Here is a 19083-nt window from a genome sequence, read left to right on the forward strand (position 1 = left end):
GTATGACTATGATGTTAGTACTCCTGGCAGATACCCAGTCAAATCTAACACAGTGATTTGGCTATTGGCACCATTAATATAAATCCACAACATGGGGTTTGGCGTCACATCAGAGGCTAATAAGCAGGTCCTACGCTGTAAAGAAAAAAAAACGTTTTTCCCCAGATAATTAGCCTACTTTAAAATACGGATAAAATGCAATAAATATAGTTGGCTATATATTTAAAACATAGAATAACTAAAGGCTTTAAACATGTTAACATGACGGCAAGGGTTTGGAAACTTTTGATGCCAGACATTTAACGTTTTTTACCGTTTCTTTTTAAAAAAAATTTTTACATCAAATTTAGCGGTTTACTGTAAAAAAAAACAAAAACAAAAACAAAACAAAAACATAAAACAATAAAAAACAAAAATTGTCTTCATTTTACATTCAGCAATGTGCGTATTTTCTTGTCATTTAAAATATAATTCATTTTGTTGTTTTGTTTGTTTGTCAAATTGACAGTTTATGATAAAAAATAAAACAGAGGTTTATTATGGTGTTTTATATGACGCAATGTCCCACATTCCCTTTATTTCGCCTCTTTAAAGAACGTCATGAGTATCTGTTGGTTAAAGCTTTTTTGCCTTAGAGCAGCAATCTGTAGGCACAAAAATAATAAAATAGGACAAGAAATAGGCCTATATATTTAAAAAAATGTTCTCCTCGTACAGTACATTAACACATTTCGGAGGCAGAGTGGTGAGTAAATGTATCATTAGCTGGCTTATGCTGCCCTCTACTGGAATAATTAACTCATCCCAGTAGTATGGAATTACTAAAACATGAATGTCCTCATGTTGACCTCATAACATCCATCATTTTTACAGTACTGTGGAGAGAGGGACCCTGATAGGTACACAACTTAGTGTCGGTTTTGTTGACATTGTGCCTCAACGGCATCCCCTGCCAATCTGCGGAACTCTTGGGTGTGAATCACTCCATTGGATATCATTTTTTAATTTAGTTTTGAAATTCCACATAACAAAAATGACTGAAATGTTTGAAACCCACCTATGTAGGCTACATTCTACAAATGTAGGCCTATACACATGAAAATATAGTGAATTAATCATTAGATTATTATTATCATTATTATTATTATTATTATTATTATTATTATTATATCGAATTAATTAGCAAAAACAGATAAAAGGCATTTTTTAAAACAATAAACAAACACTCTTTATTTCCCTTGACTGAACAATAAAACACATGCTATAACTAAATGTTAAATATGTTTATTGGCAAAATGAGAGATACATTTACATATATATATATTCATATATAAATATATTTGAGTATTTCTAAATTGTGGGCCACTATAAGACTTATTGTATACTGTTGCAAGTAAAAAAACAACGAAAACATTCCCCATCTGTATTTCCGGTCTTATTTTTCGAAAAAAAAAAAAGAATTTTGTATTGACCATTAATAAACAGAAATAACTATCCAAAACCACAAGTACTAAACCCCTTCTAAACACCCCCTCCATTTCATTTTAGAACATTCTAGGCGGTGCAGACGTTCTTATCGTTGTCGCAAATCAATAACACCGCCCAACCAATCAAACGCTTAAGGGAGGGGACCAGGGTTGCTATAAAAGCTGTGCCCGTGAGCTCAATAGCTATTGACCATCAGAGGGAAATCCAGAGCCGTCAAAATGGTTGAATGGACAGACTTCGAGCGCGCCACCATCAATGACATCTTCTCCAAGATGGAGTATGAGGTCGTGGGCCCTGCAACTCTTTCCAGGTGAGTCTTTGTAACTTTGCATCATTCGACACATCATTTAGACTTTTTTTTTTTAAGGATCAGGAGTTCGTTTCTTCATGTGCACAATGTGTTTCAGACAGTCACAAACGCTCATTTTCTTGGCACACTGATTCCCTCTTCTAATATAACTTTGTAACATTTATGTTTTAACTTGTCTCTTCAGGTGTCTGGTCGTCTACCCCTGGACTCAGAGGTATTTCGGAAACTTTGGAAACCTCTACAACGCCGCTGCAATCCAGGCAAACCCTTTGGTTGCAAAACACGGAACCACTATCCTCCACGGTCTGGACCGGGCTTTGAAGAACATGGACAACATCAAGCAAACCTACGCTGAGCTGAGCGTGCTGCACTCTGAGAAACTGCACGTGGACCCTGACAATTTCAAGGTAAACTTTTGTAACGAATGCAACCATTCATATTCAGTAACTGCTCAAAAGAAACACCAACCTCTTCGTGTTGCTGATGTTCTCTGGTGCTTGTTGTGTTGCAGCTGTTGTCTGACTGTCTCACCGTCGTGGTCGCTGCTCGGTTGGGTAAAGAGTTCACTGCTGAAGTGCAGGCAGCTTTCCAGAAGTTCCTGGCTGTGGTGGTGTCCTCCCTGGGAAGACAGTACCATTAGAGAGCTGCAACAGAAGACACAGAGATGCAAATGAATGGCTCTTTGTTATTGTCTCAAAAGCAAATAAAACAAAAAGCAAATCTAACATGTTCTTTACTTGTGTGTGTGATGAAGTCTGCAAAAAATGCAATTTGACAATACACAAAGGAAAACAGTAGCTTTTAGTCACAGCCTTTTAGTTTAGTGAAGAATAAAAGGGAAATAATGATATTACATTAACTTAACATGACAGTAACCTGAGGCTACTTCTAATATTTAATAACTATAAGCATTAATTATAGGCTAAACATTAATTAATAATGATTAATATGAAATACCATGTTATAACAGGTAACATTTCATACAAAGTTTGAGTATGTGTTTTTGGATATATATATATATAAATATATATATATCTCCACAGAAAATACTGCTGCCATTAAATGTTCATGAACTCGCTTTTGGGTCATCAATTAAATAGATTATTTTTTTGGGAAAAGGTGCCCTATCTACAGTCATGTTTTTACTATACTATGACGATGATTATTATTCATATTCATGATTTTCATAAATAAATATTTGTAAATATACATTATTTAGATAGATAGATAGATAGATAGATAGATAGATAGATAGATAGATAGATAGATATACTTTATTTATCCCAAGCTGGGAAATTACAGTGTAGCAGCAGCATTACACACATAGACAATGACAATTAAATAAAAAGAACAACCTAGGCATACTTCAAGCAATAAAATATAAAAATACAATAAAAATACAATAAAATATAAAGTGTCTAAAGAAGGAGTATGTATTAAGGAGTAGAATAGAATTCCAGTGCAGAATAAATATGAGTATACAGTATAAAAAAGTTGGTGCTATGAAACAAATAAGGTGCAATGAACAGTGTGCATAAAGAACACATAAAGTGCATAGACAGTATGTAATGAACCATGCTATTATTTGTTATTGTACAGTGTGATGGCATGTGGCAGGTGTTAGAAAAATTGCATGAGGAAACCTTGAAAATTGATAATCTGTCACCAACAGAAAAAACCTCACCATTTTTCTGCGCAGTTCGTTGATGGGGAAATGAAGAGCTGGAGACGTCCAAGTTCTCAGTTTAACAAAAGTTTTATTACAATACGTCAAAAAATGTGCACTTTATAGAGATTCTCCGGGTTCAAAAAACTCATGTCCCTGAATACAAACAGACGTGTTTCAGTTCGTGAAGTCTGAACCACGACTCTCTCCCTAGAACCCATTAAAATAACCTTACAATTGTTTACAAAACATGCTGGTCGATTTCCTCCAGGAAGTCCAGCCCTCTTGATCGCTGATTCGCCAGTTTTAATTAATACAACGGCACGTCAATGCCAGCTGGGCATACGATCTTGCTGCCCCGGACAAGGCCATCCTGGCCTCTTCTCCAGGACATTCAACAAAAAACATTCTGTCTTGTTATTGTCTCACAAAGATATTATGTCTACAGAGTCAAAGGTTTTTAACTGTCTCACATAGATTCTAAAAGTCTAAAAAATATTAAACAGACAATGAAATATATGTAGTCAAAGTTTCTAAACCAAAATTAACACACAAACATAATCATTGTATCAAAATCATATTGTCTGACTTAATATAAATGCATAGAGATATTTATTACAGTCAAGGTTTGACCTTTGATAGTGACCTGCGTCACTCACAGAGAACAGAGACAGACCACAGAGAAACAGAAATAAAGCATAAAATAATTTACCAATATAGAGAAAAATCAATTATTTTAACAATTCCCTCTTTTGGCCTAACATTCATTAGGCCAACTCAAACAAAATTATGAATAGTAGCAATATCAGTGAGCAGCAAAGCATTTCAGAGTGGATAATGTCATTTGATATGGGGAAAGGGTTTTGTTTTACCTTCGATGACCATGGAGATGAGGCAGACACAGACAGAACAGATACGAGAAATACACATAACACACAACACCACTATGCTTGTGTCATCAATATGTCAATTTCTGTACATAATATAATAATATTACCACCGTCCACTCTCCCCCTCGGCTCCAGGTGACACAGAACAGAGAGCACTATAAGGAGAGACAGCAGAGCAAAACAGAACAACACAGCCGTATCCAAAACAATCTTTCTGTACCCATTTATCAAAACATTTTTGCAGTATATAATGTCAAACACAATTGATTATATGAATATGATTTTTTCATGAATGTATGATTCTCACAGCTGTTTTCAACCTGATATGGACTTGCCCAACGTGGTTCGGTCCACTTCCTGTTGATGACCTTCAGCCACACACACACTCTCGGAGGGTCTTGCACCCTGCCAGAGCTTTTTTCTGTCTGGAGCTGTCATGTCTCCTGGACCTGTGTGGACAGCTTCCAGTGCAGTTAATGGACTGCACTGGAAGCTCATGGCCTAGACAGTAAAAAAATGTGCCCCTCTAGCTGACTACCTGACCATTACTAGCTCTAGCTAATCTCAACCCTAGTCTTCATGTAGTGACCAGTAGTGGGTATTTAAGCACTGAAACTCATGGCGAGGTGAAGCAACCAGAACTGGCCACCCCCCTTGACCATGATGTGCCCCCGAGACAAATGCTCTAACCAGAGCCACCACAACACTAGTAAAACAAAAAATAAGACGAAACCCAAAGGGGTAACGCCACTTGGCCTAACAGGGGAACATTTGTTTACATTACAGTAACATTCTGCACACCAGTAAATTACAATTATACTACGCTTCCACACAGAGCAGGAAAAAAACAAAAAAAACTCCTCCACCCAAAACACAACTCATAAAGGAAAACAAAAAAACCATAAACCAAAGATAAAAGTCAGAATAGGTAAGTGAGTGTAACTGTTAATTTGAAAAGAAAAATGTTATGTCTCCATAAACAAAACAATCAGGCCTGAAGGAGAGAACAACACCAGGCAACCTTGGAGCCTCTGCCTCTCTGCCTGCCTCTCTTTTTCTTTCCACACTGAAAATAACTCAAAAGATTTACTTAAAAAATATATTGTCAGTATTTGCACACAAATGATTTCAGTAAAATTTAATGCTGCAATATCAAGTAACACTCACTTGCAAGTATCATGTCAATTTTACATTCCATAAAACATAACAGTTCTGAAGATATTAAGTAACATTTACTTAATTCCATCCAAGTTTTAAGTTATATTTATTTAACCAAATTAAGTAAAGTCTATTTGTTTTTTCATAAACAAGAACATCATTTCACTCAAAAATTTAAGAACACTTTAAATATCTGTACACTGTAAAAAAAAAACAAAAAAAACAATAGCTACTCAATAAAAATGAGGCAACAGATTGCACGCAATATTATGAATTAAATCTAACTATGTTATAAGTTGAGTTAATAACAACTTAAAAGGAAGTGCCTGTCAATTAGAAACAGACAAAATTCTCTTGATTTAGAATTACATACACATAAAGATTATATTTAATATGATCAAAATAAGTAGAATACTTCTCAAACATTTTTATATTTAAAGTTACTTAAACAACTGCCTCAAAATCAAGGACACATTTATATTGAATACATTTTATCAAATATATTAAGTAAAACAAAGTGACTACAGAACAAGTCAATTAATCACCTTTGACTTTGTAAAAATAAAATACAATAAAAACTGAGCAGGTAAAATTTTTACCAAAATAGAAACTGGCAAAGCTGTTTTACTGGACATAAATATTTCATTAGACTGTGCAGGTGTCCCAATTACTTTGTACTTATTACAGATCTGGAATAGTACTTTTTAAATATGTAGTGAAAACTTATCACCCTCTTTCAACATTCATTACAGAAATCACACACTCAGACATGCTCAAAACAACTTCTGGGGGAAGGTCAAGACAGAAACAGTCTTTTAAACTTTGAGCAGTGGTGTAAGGATTATTCATACCCTTATTTAAATGGAAAAACAAACAAACAAAAACAAAACACTTTTACAAGTACTGGATTAAAATTTGTACAGTAAATTAAAGATGTATCTCCAGCAAAAGGAATTTAAAGTAAGACTTAGTATATTTTTTAAAGAAAAATATCCAAATTTTGAGTACAAGCAGGGTAGTGACTGGCCTTGACCAGTGTGTGGATACTTCCACCTATATTTTTGTATGTATAACACATAGTAATGTAGTATTTAAACTTATTATCACCATTATTAACCTACACCACCTGTTACCATCCCCCACACACACACAAGCACACACACACCCACGCAACACCCACTTTTCATCTCACACACCTGTTTTCATCCCTATATTGAGTGAAGACATGCTCTATAAATTTGACTTTGAACATTGTTTTAATTCTTCACACATCCCATTCCAAATTTTTACTCCACTGAATGAAATGCAGAACCTTTTTCTATGATATATATGTTCAGATAAATTACTTTGCCACACATGCTGAGTCACAGATTGTATTGGACGCATTGCCCCATGTTATGAACCAGACTGAGAAGCTTCTACAACATTTATAAGAAATGTTGCGCTCAGACACTTGGAGTTAACTCAGTTCAGCACACAGTTTTAAATACAATCTTGACAGAGTCATCAATAGTTTAAAACAAACCTCCCACAATACCCACAGACAATTCTCAGAGTAGACACACCAGACGTGATCTTTAAATTCACTCTATGAGAACAGACCCAGCCCATACATTTCAACCCTTCATTAATCACTCTGATTGATTATTATATAAACACACGTTATGAAAACTTCTTGATTAGAACAGTCTTAATTAAAACATCTTGATTAGAACAATATTGATTGGAGAAATACAGCGAGACACTTTGCCTCCTGATTTTTGGCCGGATTTTCTAAAAAGAAAATCCCCCTTTAATCAACACAGAGAACCGTGTTCTCTGTCTTCAGGCTGGATTAAAATCACATAATCCACCTTTTCTGCAATTTATACAGCGGACTCCAAACGCGGATCCCTGTTTTAGGCAAGACATCGCCGGTCTTCCTTTACAACAAAAGGCCTTACAGCGGGACCGTTATCCCCTGTCTTCGAGCTGGACAGTCTTATGTCCCCTCTTTCTTCTATTTTTATTTTATTTTATTAAAAATTATTTGTTTTATTTATTTATTTATTTTTTATTTTTTTTTTATAAGTCAATAAATCTTCTTGACGACATCTGTTTTCTATTGACAACAACTCAATTTTGCAATTAAGCCAATTTGCATAAATTTTATTAAAAAGGTTTGTGCTCACCTTCCTTTTGATTAGGGTACCCGGCTGTTGTCAACAAAGTCTGGATGTCAGTTGTATCAGCAAGAATTCAGGCTGTTATCTATTTCCAAAGAGAAATACAGGTTAAATTTCAGATCAAGCACATATGAAAAATTAATTTTAATACTCACGTCCTCCAGCTTCCACTCCCCATCACGTCGGGGTCACCATTTGTTAGAAAAATTGCATGAGGAAACCTTGAAAATTGATAATCTGTCACCAACAGAAAAAACCTCACCATTTTTCTGCGCAGTTCATTGATGGGGAAATGAAGAGCTGGAGACGTCCAAGTTCTCAGTTTAACAAAAGTTTTATTACAATACGTCAAAAAATGTGCACTTTACAGAGATTCTCCGGGTTCAAAAAACTCATGTCCCTGAATACAAACAGACGTGTTTCAGTTCGTGAAGTCTGAACCACGACTCTCTCCCTGGAACCCATTAAAATAACCTTACAATTGTTTACAAAACATGCTGGTCGATTTCCTCCAGGAAGTCCAGCCCTCTTGATCGCTGATTCGCCAGTTTTAATTAATACAACGGCACGTCAATGCCAGCTGGGCATACGATCTTGCTGCCCCGGACAAGGCCATCCTGGCCTCTTCTCCAGGACATTCAACAAAAAACATTCTGTCTTGTTATTGTCTCACAAAGATATTATGTCTACAGAGTCAAAGGTTTTTAACTGTCTCACATAGATTCTAAAAGTCTAAAAAATATTAAACAGACAATGAAATATATGTAGTCAAAGTTTCTAAACCAAAATTAACACACAAACATAATCATTGTATCAAAATCATATTGTCTGACTTAATATAAATGCATAGCGATATTTATTACAGTCAAGGTTTGACCTTTGATAGTGACCTGCGTCACTCACAGAGAACAGAGACAGACCACAGAGAAACAGAAATAAAGCATAAAATAATTTACCAATATAGAAAATAATCAATTATTTTAACACAGGAAAGATTTTTTGTATCTGTCCCTATGACAGCGGAGCTGGAGCAGCCTGTGAGAGAAGGTGCTCTGCTGTCTTTCTACTGTGTGATGGAGAGGGTGCTGATCATTGTCCATGATGGCCAGCAGTTTGTTCAGTGTTCTCCTCTCCACCACAGTCCCAAAAGTCTCCAGCCTGAGACCGAGTACAGAGCCAGCCTTCTTGATAATTTTATCAAGTCTGTTGGTGTTGCTGGCTCTGATGCTGCTGCCCCAACACACAGCAGCAAAGAAAATGGCGCTGGCAACAACAGACTGGTAGAAGATCTCCAACATCTTGCTGCACACATTGAAGGATCTCAGTTTCCTCAGGAAATAGAGTCTGCTCAGCCCCTTCTTGTACACAGCCTCTGTGTTAGATTTCCAGTCCAGTCTGTTGCCGATCACCACTCCAAGGTATTTGTAGTCCTCCACCTCCTCCACCACCTCCCCCCTGATCTGTAGTGGCTGTGGAAGCATCTTCTTCCTCCTGAAGTCAACCACCATCTCTCTGGTCTTGTTGACGTTCAGCTTCAGGTGATTCTGTTCGGACCACTCTACAAATCTGTCCACCAGTGTCCTGTACTCACCCTCCTCTCCCTCTCTTATACACCTGACAACAGCTGAGTCATCAGAAAACTTCTGCAGGTGACATAACTCAGAGTTGTACTGAAAGTCAGTGGTGTATAAGGTGAAGAGGAAGGGAGAAAGCACAGTTCCCTGCGGAGCTCCTGTATCACTGACCACCACATCAGACAGGACACTGCCCAGACGGACAAACTGTTGCCTGCCTGTCAAGTAGTAGAGAAATCAAAGAATGTGATCCTCACAGTGCTTCCTCCACCATCCAGATGCAAATGGGCTCGTTGCAGCAGGTAGATGACAGCATCGTCAAGTCCTAAATGGGGCTGGTAGGCAAATTGCAAGGGGTCCAGAAACGTCCTCACCTGTGGCCTCAGCTGGGCCAAGACCAGTCTCTCCAGGACCACATGATTTATGCTTATGATGGAAAGGCAACTGAGACGTTCTTGCATCATAGTAGATCCAGTTTGAGCTTAGAGAAGCTTCTTTCAGCTGCAGCCGTGGCACAGATTCTCAGTGCAACCCACATGTTGGGGTAGATTTCTGCCAGCATGTAGCAGAAATTGGCACTGGTAGTATAGTAACCCACGGTAGTACCATTGTGTAGAATTTCTGGTATAGTAGGAACTGTGACGATTTGGCACCGCGGGGTACCGTGGGTATCGTGCAACTCTAATATTGATACATATCCAAGGTAACATCACATATCATTTGGGGGTGGGGGCTGAACCCTGTACAGAATGTCTAAAGTATGCTAATTTATACCTCTGTCATTATTTTGTCTTCCAGGAGGTGTCAGCAACGCAACTGCAGGCGTAGACGAGTGAAGAAGTCTATTTGACACAAGTCGATTTTCACAAGATCAAAGGTGTCTCTGTTTAACTGGATGCAATTTGTGTACAGGTTTGACTAATAATACATTTATGTTGTTTGATTTTTGAATGTGTGTAGCCCACTTAGCTTGTGTTATCACAATACTGAGATTTCTAACTTTGATATAATACTGTGAAAAATATGGTTACTTTTCAGTACCATGCAGTGACATAGCTATTCCCGCTACCCTCTGCTGGTGAAACAGATTTACTTCATTTCGTTATAATTAATTAATGACTACTATTCCTCATCTTCTACACCACTGGTGTACATGTATTCAGCCTCAGTAACCTCAGCCTGTCCATTCTCGACCACTTCAGCTGACGGTGCAGGCTCTTTTACTGCGTCCAACAGCAGCCTGTAGCCCACGTTGTCCCAGTTGTTACCTGCAAAGGAAATTTAATATTAGCTTAGTAACCTAGCCATTGTAGAGAAGGTTGATGTTCCTAAAAGTAGAGGTTAACAAAACTCTCTTTGTCGCTGCCTTTAAGGTTCACCACAAGCGTTTGAGCACCTTGGCGTTATGGCCTTAGGCCTACACCTCACCCATGACTTAACCAGGGAGACACGCCAGGGGTGGCTTGGCTAGCTCATTCAGTGAGAGTGAGATACACCACCAAAGAGACAACTCCCGTGAACATGTAAATCCAACGTGCCTATGCCGATTATTAATAATAATTTATTAACTAACTTTGAGTAGTAAGCATTAACTATCCGCTTACTAATACATTAACTAATGTGTTACCTAATGCTAACTAATACATAATGATTGTTCATGCATTATTAAACAGTTAATTAATGCTGAATAATGCACTAACTAACGTAAATTAAGGGACCCTTATTGTAAAGTGTTACCATTTTTGGTATTAATAAATAATAGTAAAGTCAAGTCAGTTTTATTTATATAGACCAAAATCACAAATCACAGATTTGCCTCAAAGGGCTTTACAAACTGTGCATGGTACGACACCCTCTGTCCTTAGACCCTTACAGCGGTCAGTGAAAAACTCCTCAAAAAACCCTTTTAACAGGGGAAAAAAAAGAACAAGTACGTCCCTCTCCCCAGCCACAACGTCCACACTGCAAAAAAAGCCAACTTGTATTTTTTGGCCTAAAACAGTGATTTAAGTTGGTAAAACATGGAAATATAAATTATTGACATTTAGGGCAATAATGTAAGTTAGCACAACAAAGGAAGCCAGTTGTATGCTCAAAAACAAGTTTGTGAGTTGTTGTTACTTATATCTTTAAGTTGGGGTTCACAACAAGGGACAATAGTTCTGCTAACTCTTATTTCTTTGTTGTGAAATTCGGTCATTAGCGAAAGCTAGCGGCTAACTGATGCTAGCGGCGCTGCTTGTTACAGCTACAAGAGTAGCCATTAGCGTATCAATGCTAACTCAAAATTGTGGTCACAACATTAGCTGACATTTCATAGCAGCGTTACAATTGTGCCAATTCAGCACATTGCAGAACTTAGCAGAAGTAAGGATTAAAAGTTATTATAACTTATAATGTAAAATTATAAATTAGTACAACTTACAGTTGAGTTGACAAAAATCTGAATTCAGAGTTGAGCAAACTCAAAAACAAAACTTAAAATATTTAGTTTACAGTTTTTCTCAATTGCTAAAACACTAAACCCTATTGTCTGGACCAAATGCTCAGTTGCCTGAACCCACTGATTGAATCAATCACTCTTTTGGCAAAACCATAAGCACTTTTCATCTGTTTAGACACAACTTGCCAACACATTTTCATTGTGATGCACCGTGCTGCATAATGGTGAGCACAGGTGACAAAAGTCAAACACAATTAAAGCACAAGTGTCACCACTTGAACACAACAACTCAAAATTGATCACACTTGTGGCTAATGATGTGAGGGAACATATAAGCCAGCACTGGTTTGTGAGGCCCTACAATGGATAGAAATCTGAGAGGAAGAGTTTGTGTGAGAGGTGGTCGAGGAGGTCAGCAAAGACAAAGAACAGTAATATCTGATGAAATCAGAGCTTCTGTGATTGACCATGTTCTTGTTCATGGTATGAGCATGAGGGAGGCCGGACAAAGGGTACAACCAAACATCAGTAGATTCACTGTGTCCACCATAATCCAAAGATTTAGAGAAGAGAACAGGTAATTACCTTTTTTTGACATTATAGTACAGTATGTAAATGTTGACAGCAATTACTGTATGACATACTATATACTGTACCACAGTATACTTTACTACTAGTAAATATATGTTTCAGTACACCACTGTACCAATGTACTGTAGTATTGTAATGGAGGGTTGATCTGTTTGTAGGCCGAGTATTTCATGTATATTTTTTGCAACATGTATTTAGCCTACAGTGTACAATGAACATGTATTTCTCCAGCTTCATGTCCTGAGCGTTGTGTTTTCTATTTTTCTATGTAGTGTTTAGTGACTGCTCAGTAGTGTTTTAAGTAATTTTGATTGACTCGGGGCACGATTTGACAACATAGTTCAGTTTTGAGCACAGATTGAACTGTTTTTAGGTGAAAGTTTGGTTTTGCAAGAAGAGTTTGAGGTTTTGTGAAAGTAGCTTGAAAATTGGGTTTTGTGTTCACAGTTTAGAGAAAAGGAGAGCAGCTTTCAAGAAATGTGTCTTAGCAATCGAGATGTCTGAGCTCCTCACCCTATCTCTAAGGCTGAGCCCAGCCACCCTACGGAGGAAGCTCATTTCTGCCGTTTGTATCCGCGATCTTGTTCATTCGGTCACAACCCAAAGCTCATGACCATAGGTGAGGGGTTGGAACATACATACGAGAGCTTTGCTTTCAGGCTCAGCTCCTTCTTCACCACGACGGTCCGGTACAACGCCTATAATTTACATATTAATCAAACCAATCAATCAATCAAAATTACTTTATTTATCCATTTCAGTTCAATTCAGTTAGTCTGGTAGAATCTATGGAAGAATGAGACAGCCTGATGGCTGTGGGAGCAAAGGATCTCTTGAATCTCTCCATCCTGCAATGGAAAGAAAGGAGCCGTCCACTGCTGTTTTTTTGATCCACAAATGTGTAGCGGATGATCCGGGTATTTCAGGATGGCCTCGAACATCTTGACAGTGCATCTCTCCACCACCTCTTCCAGTGTGTGGCTCCAACCACAGAACCAGCTTTTTTGACCAGTCTGTCCAACTGCCTTGCATCTTTGTGTGTGATGCTGCCTCCCCAGCAGAGTGCAGCATAAAACAACACACTACCACCACAGACTGATAAAACATCTGCAGCAACTTACTACAGATGTCAAGAGACCTGAGCTTCCTTAAGAAAAAGAGGCAGCTCTGCCCCTTTTTTTAGAGAGCGTCTGTGTTTAGGGACCAGTCCAACTTATTATCCAAGTGTACACCTAGATACTTATAACTTGGCACCACCTCAATGTCCACCCCACAGGTATTCACTGGCTGAAGGTGGGGCTTGAACCTGCGGAAATCTATAATAATTTCCTTCGTCTTTGAGGTGCTCAGTAGGAGATAGTTCTTGTGACTCCAGTCACTGAAGGCTTTTATCAGATCCCTATATTCAGATTCCTGTCCATTCCTGATACACACCACAATAGCAGTGTCGTTCGAGCACTTCTGGATGTGGCAGGACTCAGAGTTGTATTTAAAGTCTGCTGTGTACAGTGTGAACAGGAATGGAGCCAGAACAGTGCCTTGTGGAGTCCCTGTGCTGCTCATTAATGTCCCTGAAACACAGTTCCCCAACCTGACATACTGTGGTCTTCCTGTCAGGTAATCTGTGATCCAGGAGATGAAAGAAAGAACCACTCCCATCTCTGTGAGCTTGTTTTTGAGTATGTTGGGTTGGATGGTGTTGAATGCGCTTGAAAAATCAAAGAACATGATTTTCACTTAAGAGCCAGTTTCCTCCAGATGAGCAAGGGCACGGTGAAGCATGTAGAGGACAGCATCGTTCACTCCAATGTGTTGTTTGTATGCAAACTGCAGGGGGTTGAGTTTGTCTTAGACTTCAGCTCTCAGTAGGCATAGAATCAGCCGCTCCAAGGTCTTCATGATGTGAGAAGTGGTCTCTAGTCGTTAAGTTCAGCTGGACATTTTATTTTTGGTACAGACACAACACAGGAAATCTTCCACAGTGTCGGCACACGCCCCAACTGTTGACTGAGGTTTAAGATGTTGTGGAGAGGTTGGGCGAGCAGCCTTCCTAGAGCAAAGTCTTCCCAGTTCCAACCTCACTCCCATCTCTGTGACAGACAAGGGTGGAGGTTAAGGTGTAAGGGGGGGTGGATACTGGAGGAGGAGGAGGAGGAGGAGGAGGAGCAGCAGCAGCATTGGCATTGGTTGAGGCCGCTGTAATGAACCTGTTGAAGAACTCGTTGAGTTCATCACCTGCCATTGGCTGTCTTTTCTTGTTTTTGTAACCAGAGATGGTGTTGATTCCTCTCCACATTTAACGGATGTTGCTGTTCTGTAGATTTCTCTCCAGTTTCTTCTTGTATTCCACCTTTACCATCTTTAGTCTCTTCGTCAACGTGTATTGTACTTGTTTGAGCCGTGCTTTGTCACCATCTCAAAAACTGCCTTCTTCTCATTGATGATTGCCTTTAAATCAATAATCCAAGGTTTGTTATTGTGGAAACTGTGTGATGTATGACTGTGGTATATGTTGACATAATTTCTATGAAATTTCATGAAAATTCACATATCTATTTATAAATGCTGATCATTTAACACAATGCCTATTGTGGAACAGACTTAAGCAACAGCTGCCTTTTGATGTAGAAACATCAACATCAAATAAAACTTCATCACAAAGAGCCCAAAACCTTTTTCTTTTCTTTTTTTGGTATTTATTTTTCTTTATTGTATGCAGAGTGAGCTCATGCTGCAGTCTCCATCGTATTCTTCCTCTCTTTATCTGTATTTCTCAGCCAGGGCCAGAGCCAGAGCAGCCAGGAACTTGTCCAGAGACACATGGACCTCAGGGGTGAATTCCTCGGGGTACATGATGGCCATGACCACAAGGATGCAGTGGGACAGAATCTGTGAAAAGAAAGCAAACACACAGATGTTAGGCTACATGAGTGGAGTTTTCACCATTAAACATCTGTCACTGAGCTTCTCATTCAGTGCTCACTCTATATTTCTTTTGTGCATGGTTACTAACAGATGAAGCTGTTGCAGGTCACACTTCATTTACATTACAGACTATTCTCTCTGCCTCACCTTGAAGTTGGCAGGATCCACACGCAGGGTGAAGGCGTGCAGCTCACTGAGGTCCAGCAGACCTCCTTTCAGGTCGTCGATTTTGGACACAGCCAATCCAACTCCGTTCATCACAGTGATTCCGTGCTTCCTGGCAGAGGCAGAGGTGGGGCTCTGGTCCTTCCAGTGGGCGAAGTAGGTCTTGGTCTGCGGGTACACCGCCAGCAACCTGCAGGACAAACACAATGTGAGGGAGTGCATAGATACATTAATGAATACATGAATGTTGGAGCAGGTTATGTTAGTAAGTTTTGTTCATATTTACCTGGACAAAGCATTGGCGCCGATGTCTTCCCTATAATCACCCACTTTAGCCCAGAAGGCTCGGACTGTCTCCTTGTCTCTAGCAGTAAGACTGGTCATATTGCTGGTTGATTGCTGAATGCACTCAACAACCCAAACTGCAGGGGTTTTTATGCTGAAAACAGAGCACTGACACGCCCAGGAACCTCCTCCAAGATAGGCTGCACAAGAAGTGTGTGAGATTGCAGCCTCGCAAGATAACCAGACAAACAAACGAACAAACAAACAAAAATCTTCCCATCATGTCTCTTTGAATGTCACCACTCAACCTCAAACACCATTCTTTCAAACTATCTGCATTCGTGGTGGACGAGACTCTATATTACCATCATGAATCAATAGTGAAATTTAGCTCATTAAAATTTACTTTGAGTTATTTTCCAGCAAGCAAACTGTTTTAAAATTTGAGATGCTGCACTTTATTACACTGTACATATTACACAGGTAAGATTAAAATAAAATAAAGGTATAATTAATTGCAAATACGTATAGTGGTTATTTAGTGCACTTAAGCAACTTTGTAAGTTGAAATAATTGTTTTCAGCCACAGAGAAAAATTAATCATTTTTAAAGAGCGATTTAAGCTCTTAAAGAGAGCTGCGTGTGTATCAGTAAGAGCGGCACTTCTGACTATTGTCCCCTTTTTTCCTGCAGGATCAGGGATATTTGACTTGTTCTGTGTTTTTGTTCAGTTGAGACAACATTTGAAGACTTTCAATGAGACAGCCTGCAGTTTGCACCGTCTTGACCTCATGTTCAGCTCGAATTCAACGATTTGCACTTACATTTCAAGATCGCTGTCCATGGTGCTGATAAAAAACTATTTTCGAACTATTTCCTCTGACTCAGAGATAATCCAGGCGGAACAGATGCGCCTATCTCTCATCATAGTTCCATATCTATAACACAGTACTTGTCCAGCCCAACGCCCAGCCAATCACAGGCTTAAGGGAGGGGACCAGGGTTGCTTTAAAAGCTGACCCTAGTGCCGGAGAACACAAGATCTACTGACTCACACAGGAAAATCCAGAGCCGGCAAAATGGTTGAATGGACAGACTTCGAGCGCGCCACCATCGCGGACATCTTCTCCAAGATGGAGTATGAGGTCGTGGGCCCTGCAGCTCTTTCCAGGTGAGTCTTTGTAAGTTTGCATCATTCGACACATCATTTTGACTTCTTTTAAAGGTCAGGAGTAATGCAGTTCGTTTCTTCATGTGCACAATGCGTTTCAGACCGTCACTAATGTTCATTTTCTTGACCACTGATTCCATCCTCTAAACACACTTTGTAACATTTATGTTTTAACTTGTCTCTTCAGGTGTCTGGTCGTCTACCCCTGGACTCAGAGGTATTTCGGAAACTTTGGAAACCTCTACAACGCCGCTGCAATCCAGGCAAACCCTTTGGTTGCAAAACACGGAACCACTATCCTCCACGGTCTGGACCGGGCTTTGAAGAACATGGACAACATCAAGGAAACCTACGCTGAGCTGAGCGTGCTGCACTCTGAGAAACTGCACGTGGACCCTGACAATTTCAAGGTAAACTTTTGTAACGAATGCAATCATTCATATTCAGTAACTGCTCAAAAGAAACACCAACCTCTTCGTGTTGCTGATGTTCTCTGGTGCTTGTTGTGTTGCAGCTGTTGTCTGACTGTCTCACCGTCGTGGTCGCTTCTCGGATGCGTAAAGAGTTCACTGCTGAAGTGCAGGCAGCTTTCCAGAAGTTCCTGGCTGTGGTGGTGACCTCCCTGGGAAGACAGTACCATTAGAGAGCTGCAACAGAAGACACAGACATGCAGATGAATGGCTCTTTGTTATTGTCTCAAAAGCAAATAAAACAAGAAGCAAATCTAACATGTTCTTTACTTGTGTTTGTGATGAAGTCTGTAATAAATTGCAATTTGAAAAAAAAACACAAATGAAAACAGTAACTTTTAGTCACATACCTTTAGTTTAGTGAGGAATAAAAGGGAAATAATGACACTACATTAACTTAACATGACAGTAACATGTGTTTAATGCAACGCAATACTTAATAACTATAAGCATTAATTATAAACATAAACTTAAATCTCTCTTAAAATATGAAATACCATGTTATAACAGGTAACATTTCATGCAAAGATTGAGTATATGTTTTTGGAAATATAATTATAATAGTGCAGATTTTCCATGTATGAATATATAGCTCCACAGAAAATAATGTTGCTCTTAAATGTTCATGCATTCGTTTCAGGGTCGTCAATAAAATAGATTTTGATTTGTTTTTAAAGTAATTTTGGGGATAAAGTTGACAAAATGTAAGGTCTATCGTATCTAAAATCACTGTGTTATTACTATATTATGATTATTCTTATTAATTATTGTCATTGATCATATATATATATATATATACATATACATATACCTGTTTTTAAATTAAGACTTCTGCAATAATCTATGTATATATACATATATAGCATTATGTTTTTATAGTTTTTTTATTGTGTTTACAAATAAATATGGAAATTGTTGACACAATTTTGTCAGGCCGGGCTCGAAGCAGGACTCAGACGCAGAGATATTTCAGAGTATGTCAAAAGCACTTTATTTAGGTACTTGGTCAGCAAGAGGAACTCCCCGAACAGAGGAAACAAAAAGGCTATAAACATTAACGGTCTAAAGGACCTAACAATAATAATCCCTACAAGGAGGGAAAAACACAAAACTCCTGACTATCCTGATCTCAGGGCAAACAATCCTATGGGGAAAAGAACAGTTAACTAGACAAGGGAAAGGGAGAAAAAGGGACAAACAAAAATCCTAATAAACTAAGGGCGCTCCAAAAGGGAGGAAAACCTAAAAAGGGAAAAAGGACTAAACTCAAAATCACTCCGTAAAATGGAGGAACAATCTAAGGGCAAAAACTAAATAACACAAAATCACTCTTAAGGAGGAAATACAACAAGGTAATCTAAACAACCAACAAACTAAGGGAGCAGCTAAGCTGTGAAAATTTACAAAAGAAAATCACTCTTACGAGGAGAACCAAACTTGAAAACGAAGCAAGGCAGATGACTGTGGCGATGACAAGAACTGTGGAAATGCTGGCGAGACGAAAAACGACACACTGGCACAGGACAAGGGAGACACAGACTATTTAACACATGAGGGAGGGAGCACCAGGTGAACACAATTGGTAATTAGGGGAGACGCTCAGGCAGGTGACACACACAGGGAGGGGCAGGTGATCTGAAACGAGAGGAGAGTTACTTTTCAAAATAAAAGCAGTGACGAGACAAAACATAAAAAACCCAAGACCTCACCACGGTGTGACAAATTTTTATGAATTTTCACATGAAAATGCACATATCTATTTAAAAATGCTGATCATTTAAC

At 38.7% G+C, this 19083-nt stretch overlaps 2 protein-coding genes across 3 annotated transcripts; one reads left to right on the plus strand and one right to left on the minus strand.

Moving 5' to 3' along the window:
* Positions 1–1642: 1642 nt before the first annotated feature.
* LOC131983481 (hemoglobin subunit beta-2) lies at positions 1643–2518 on the plus strand. Its single transcript, XM_059348200.1, has 3 exons — positions 1643–1798; positions 1983–2205; positions 2310–2518. Exons 1-3 carry the CDS (start codon positions 1707–1709, stop codon positions 2436–2438), a joined length of 444 nt encoding a protein of 147 aa, XP_059204183.1. The 5' UTR covers positions 1643–1706; the 3' UTR covers positions 2439–2518.
* Positions 2519–15045: 12527 nt separating this feature from the next.
* Positions 15046–18083, minus strand: LOC131983577 (hemoglobin embryonic subunit alpha-like). Of its 2 annotated transcripts, none has more exons than XM_059348310.1 (4): positions 17303–18083; positions 15662–15860; positions 15358–15565; positions 15046–15174 (listed from the first exon to the last, which is right to left on the minus strand). In XM_059348310.1, the coding sequence occupies exons 1-4, from the start codon at positions 17469–17471 to the stop codon at positions 15046–15048; spliced, it is 705 nt and encodes a 234-aa protein (XP_059204293.1). In that variant the 5' UTR covers positions 17472–18083. The 2 variants fall into 2 exon arrangements, with proteins under 2 accessions (XP_059204293.1, XP_059204294.1); XM_059348311.1 differs by having other exon boundaries at positions 15662–15888; positions 17303–17396.
* Positions 18084–19083: the final 1000 nt, after the last annotated feature.

The sequence above is a fragment of the Centropristis striata genome, chromosome 13, assembly GCF_030273125.1.
Source record: "Centropristis striata isolate RG_2023a ecotype Rhode Island chromosome 13, C.striata_1.0, whole genome shotgun sequence".
Classification (NCBI taxonomy): domain Eukaryota; kingdom Metazoa; phylum Chordata; class Actinopteri; order Perciformes; family Serranidae; genus Centropristis; species Centropristis striata.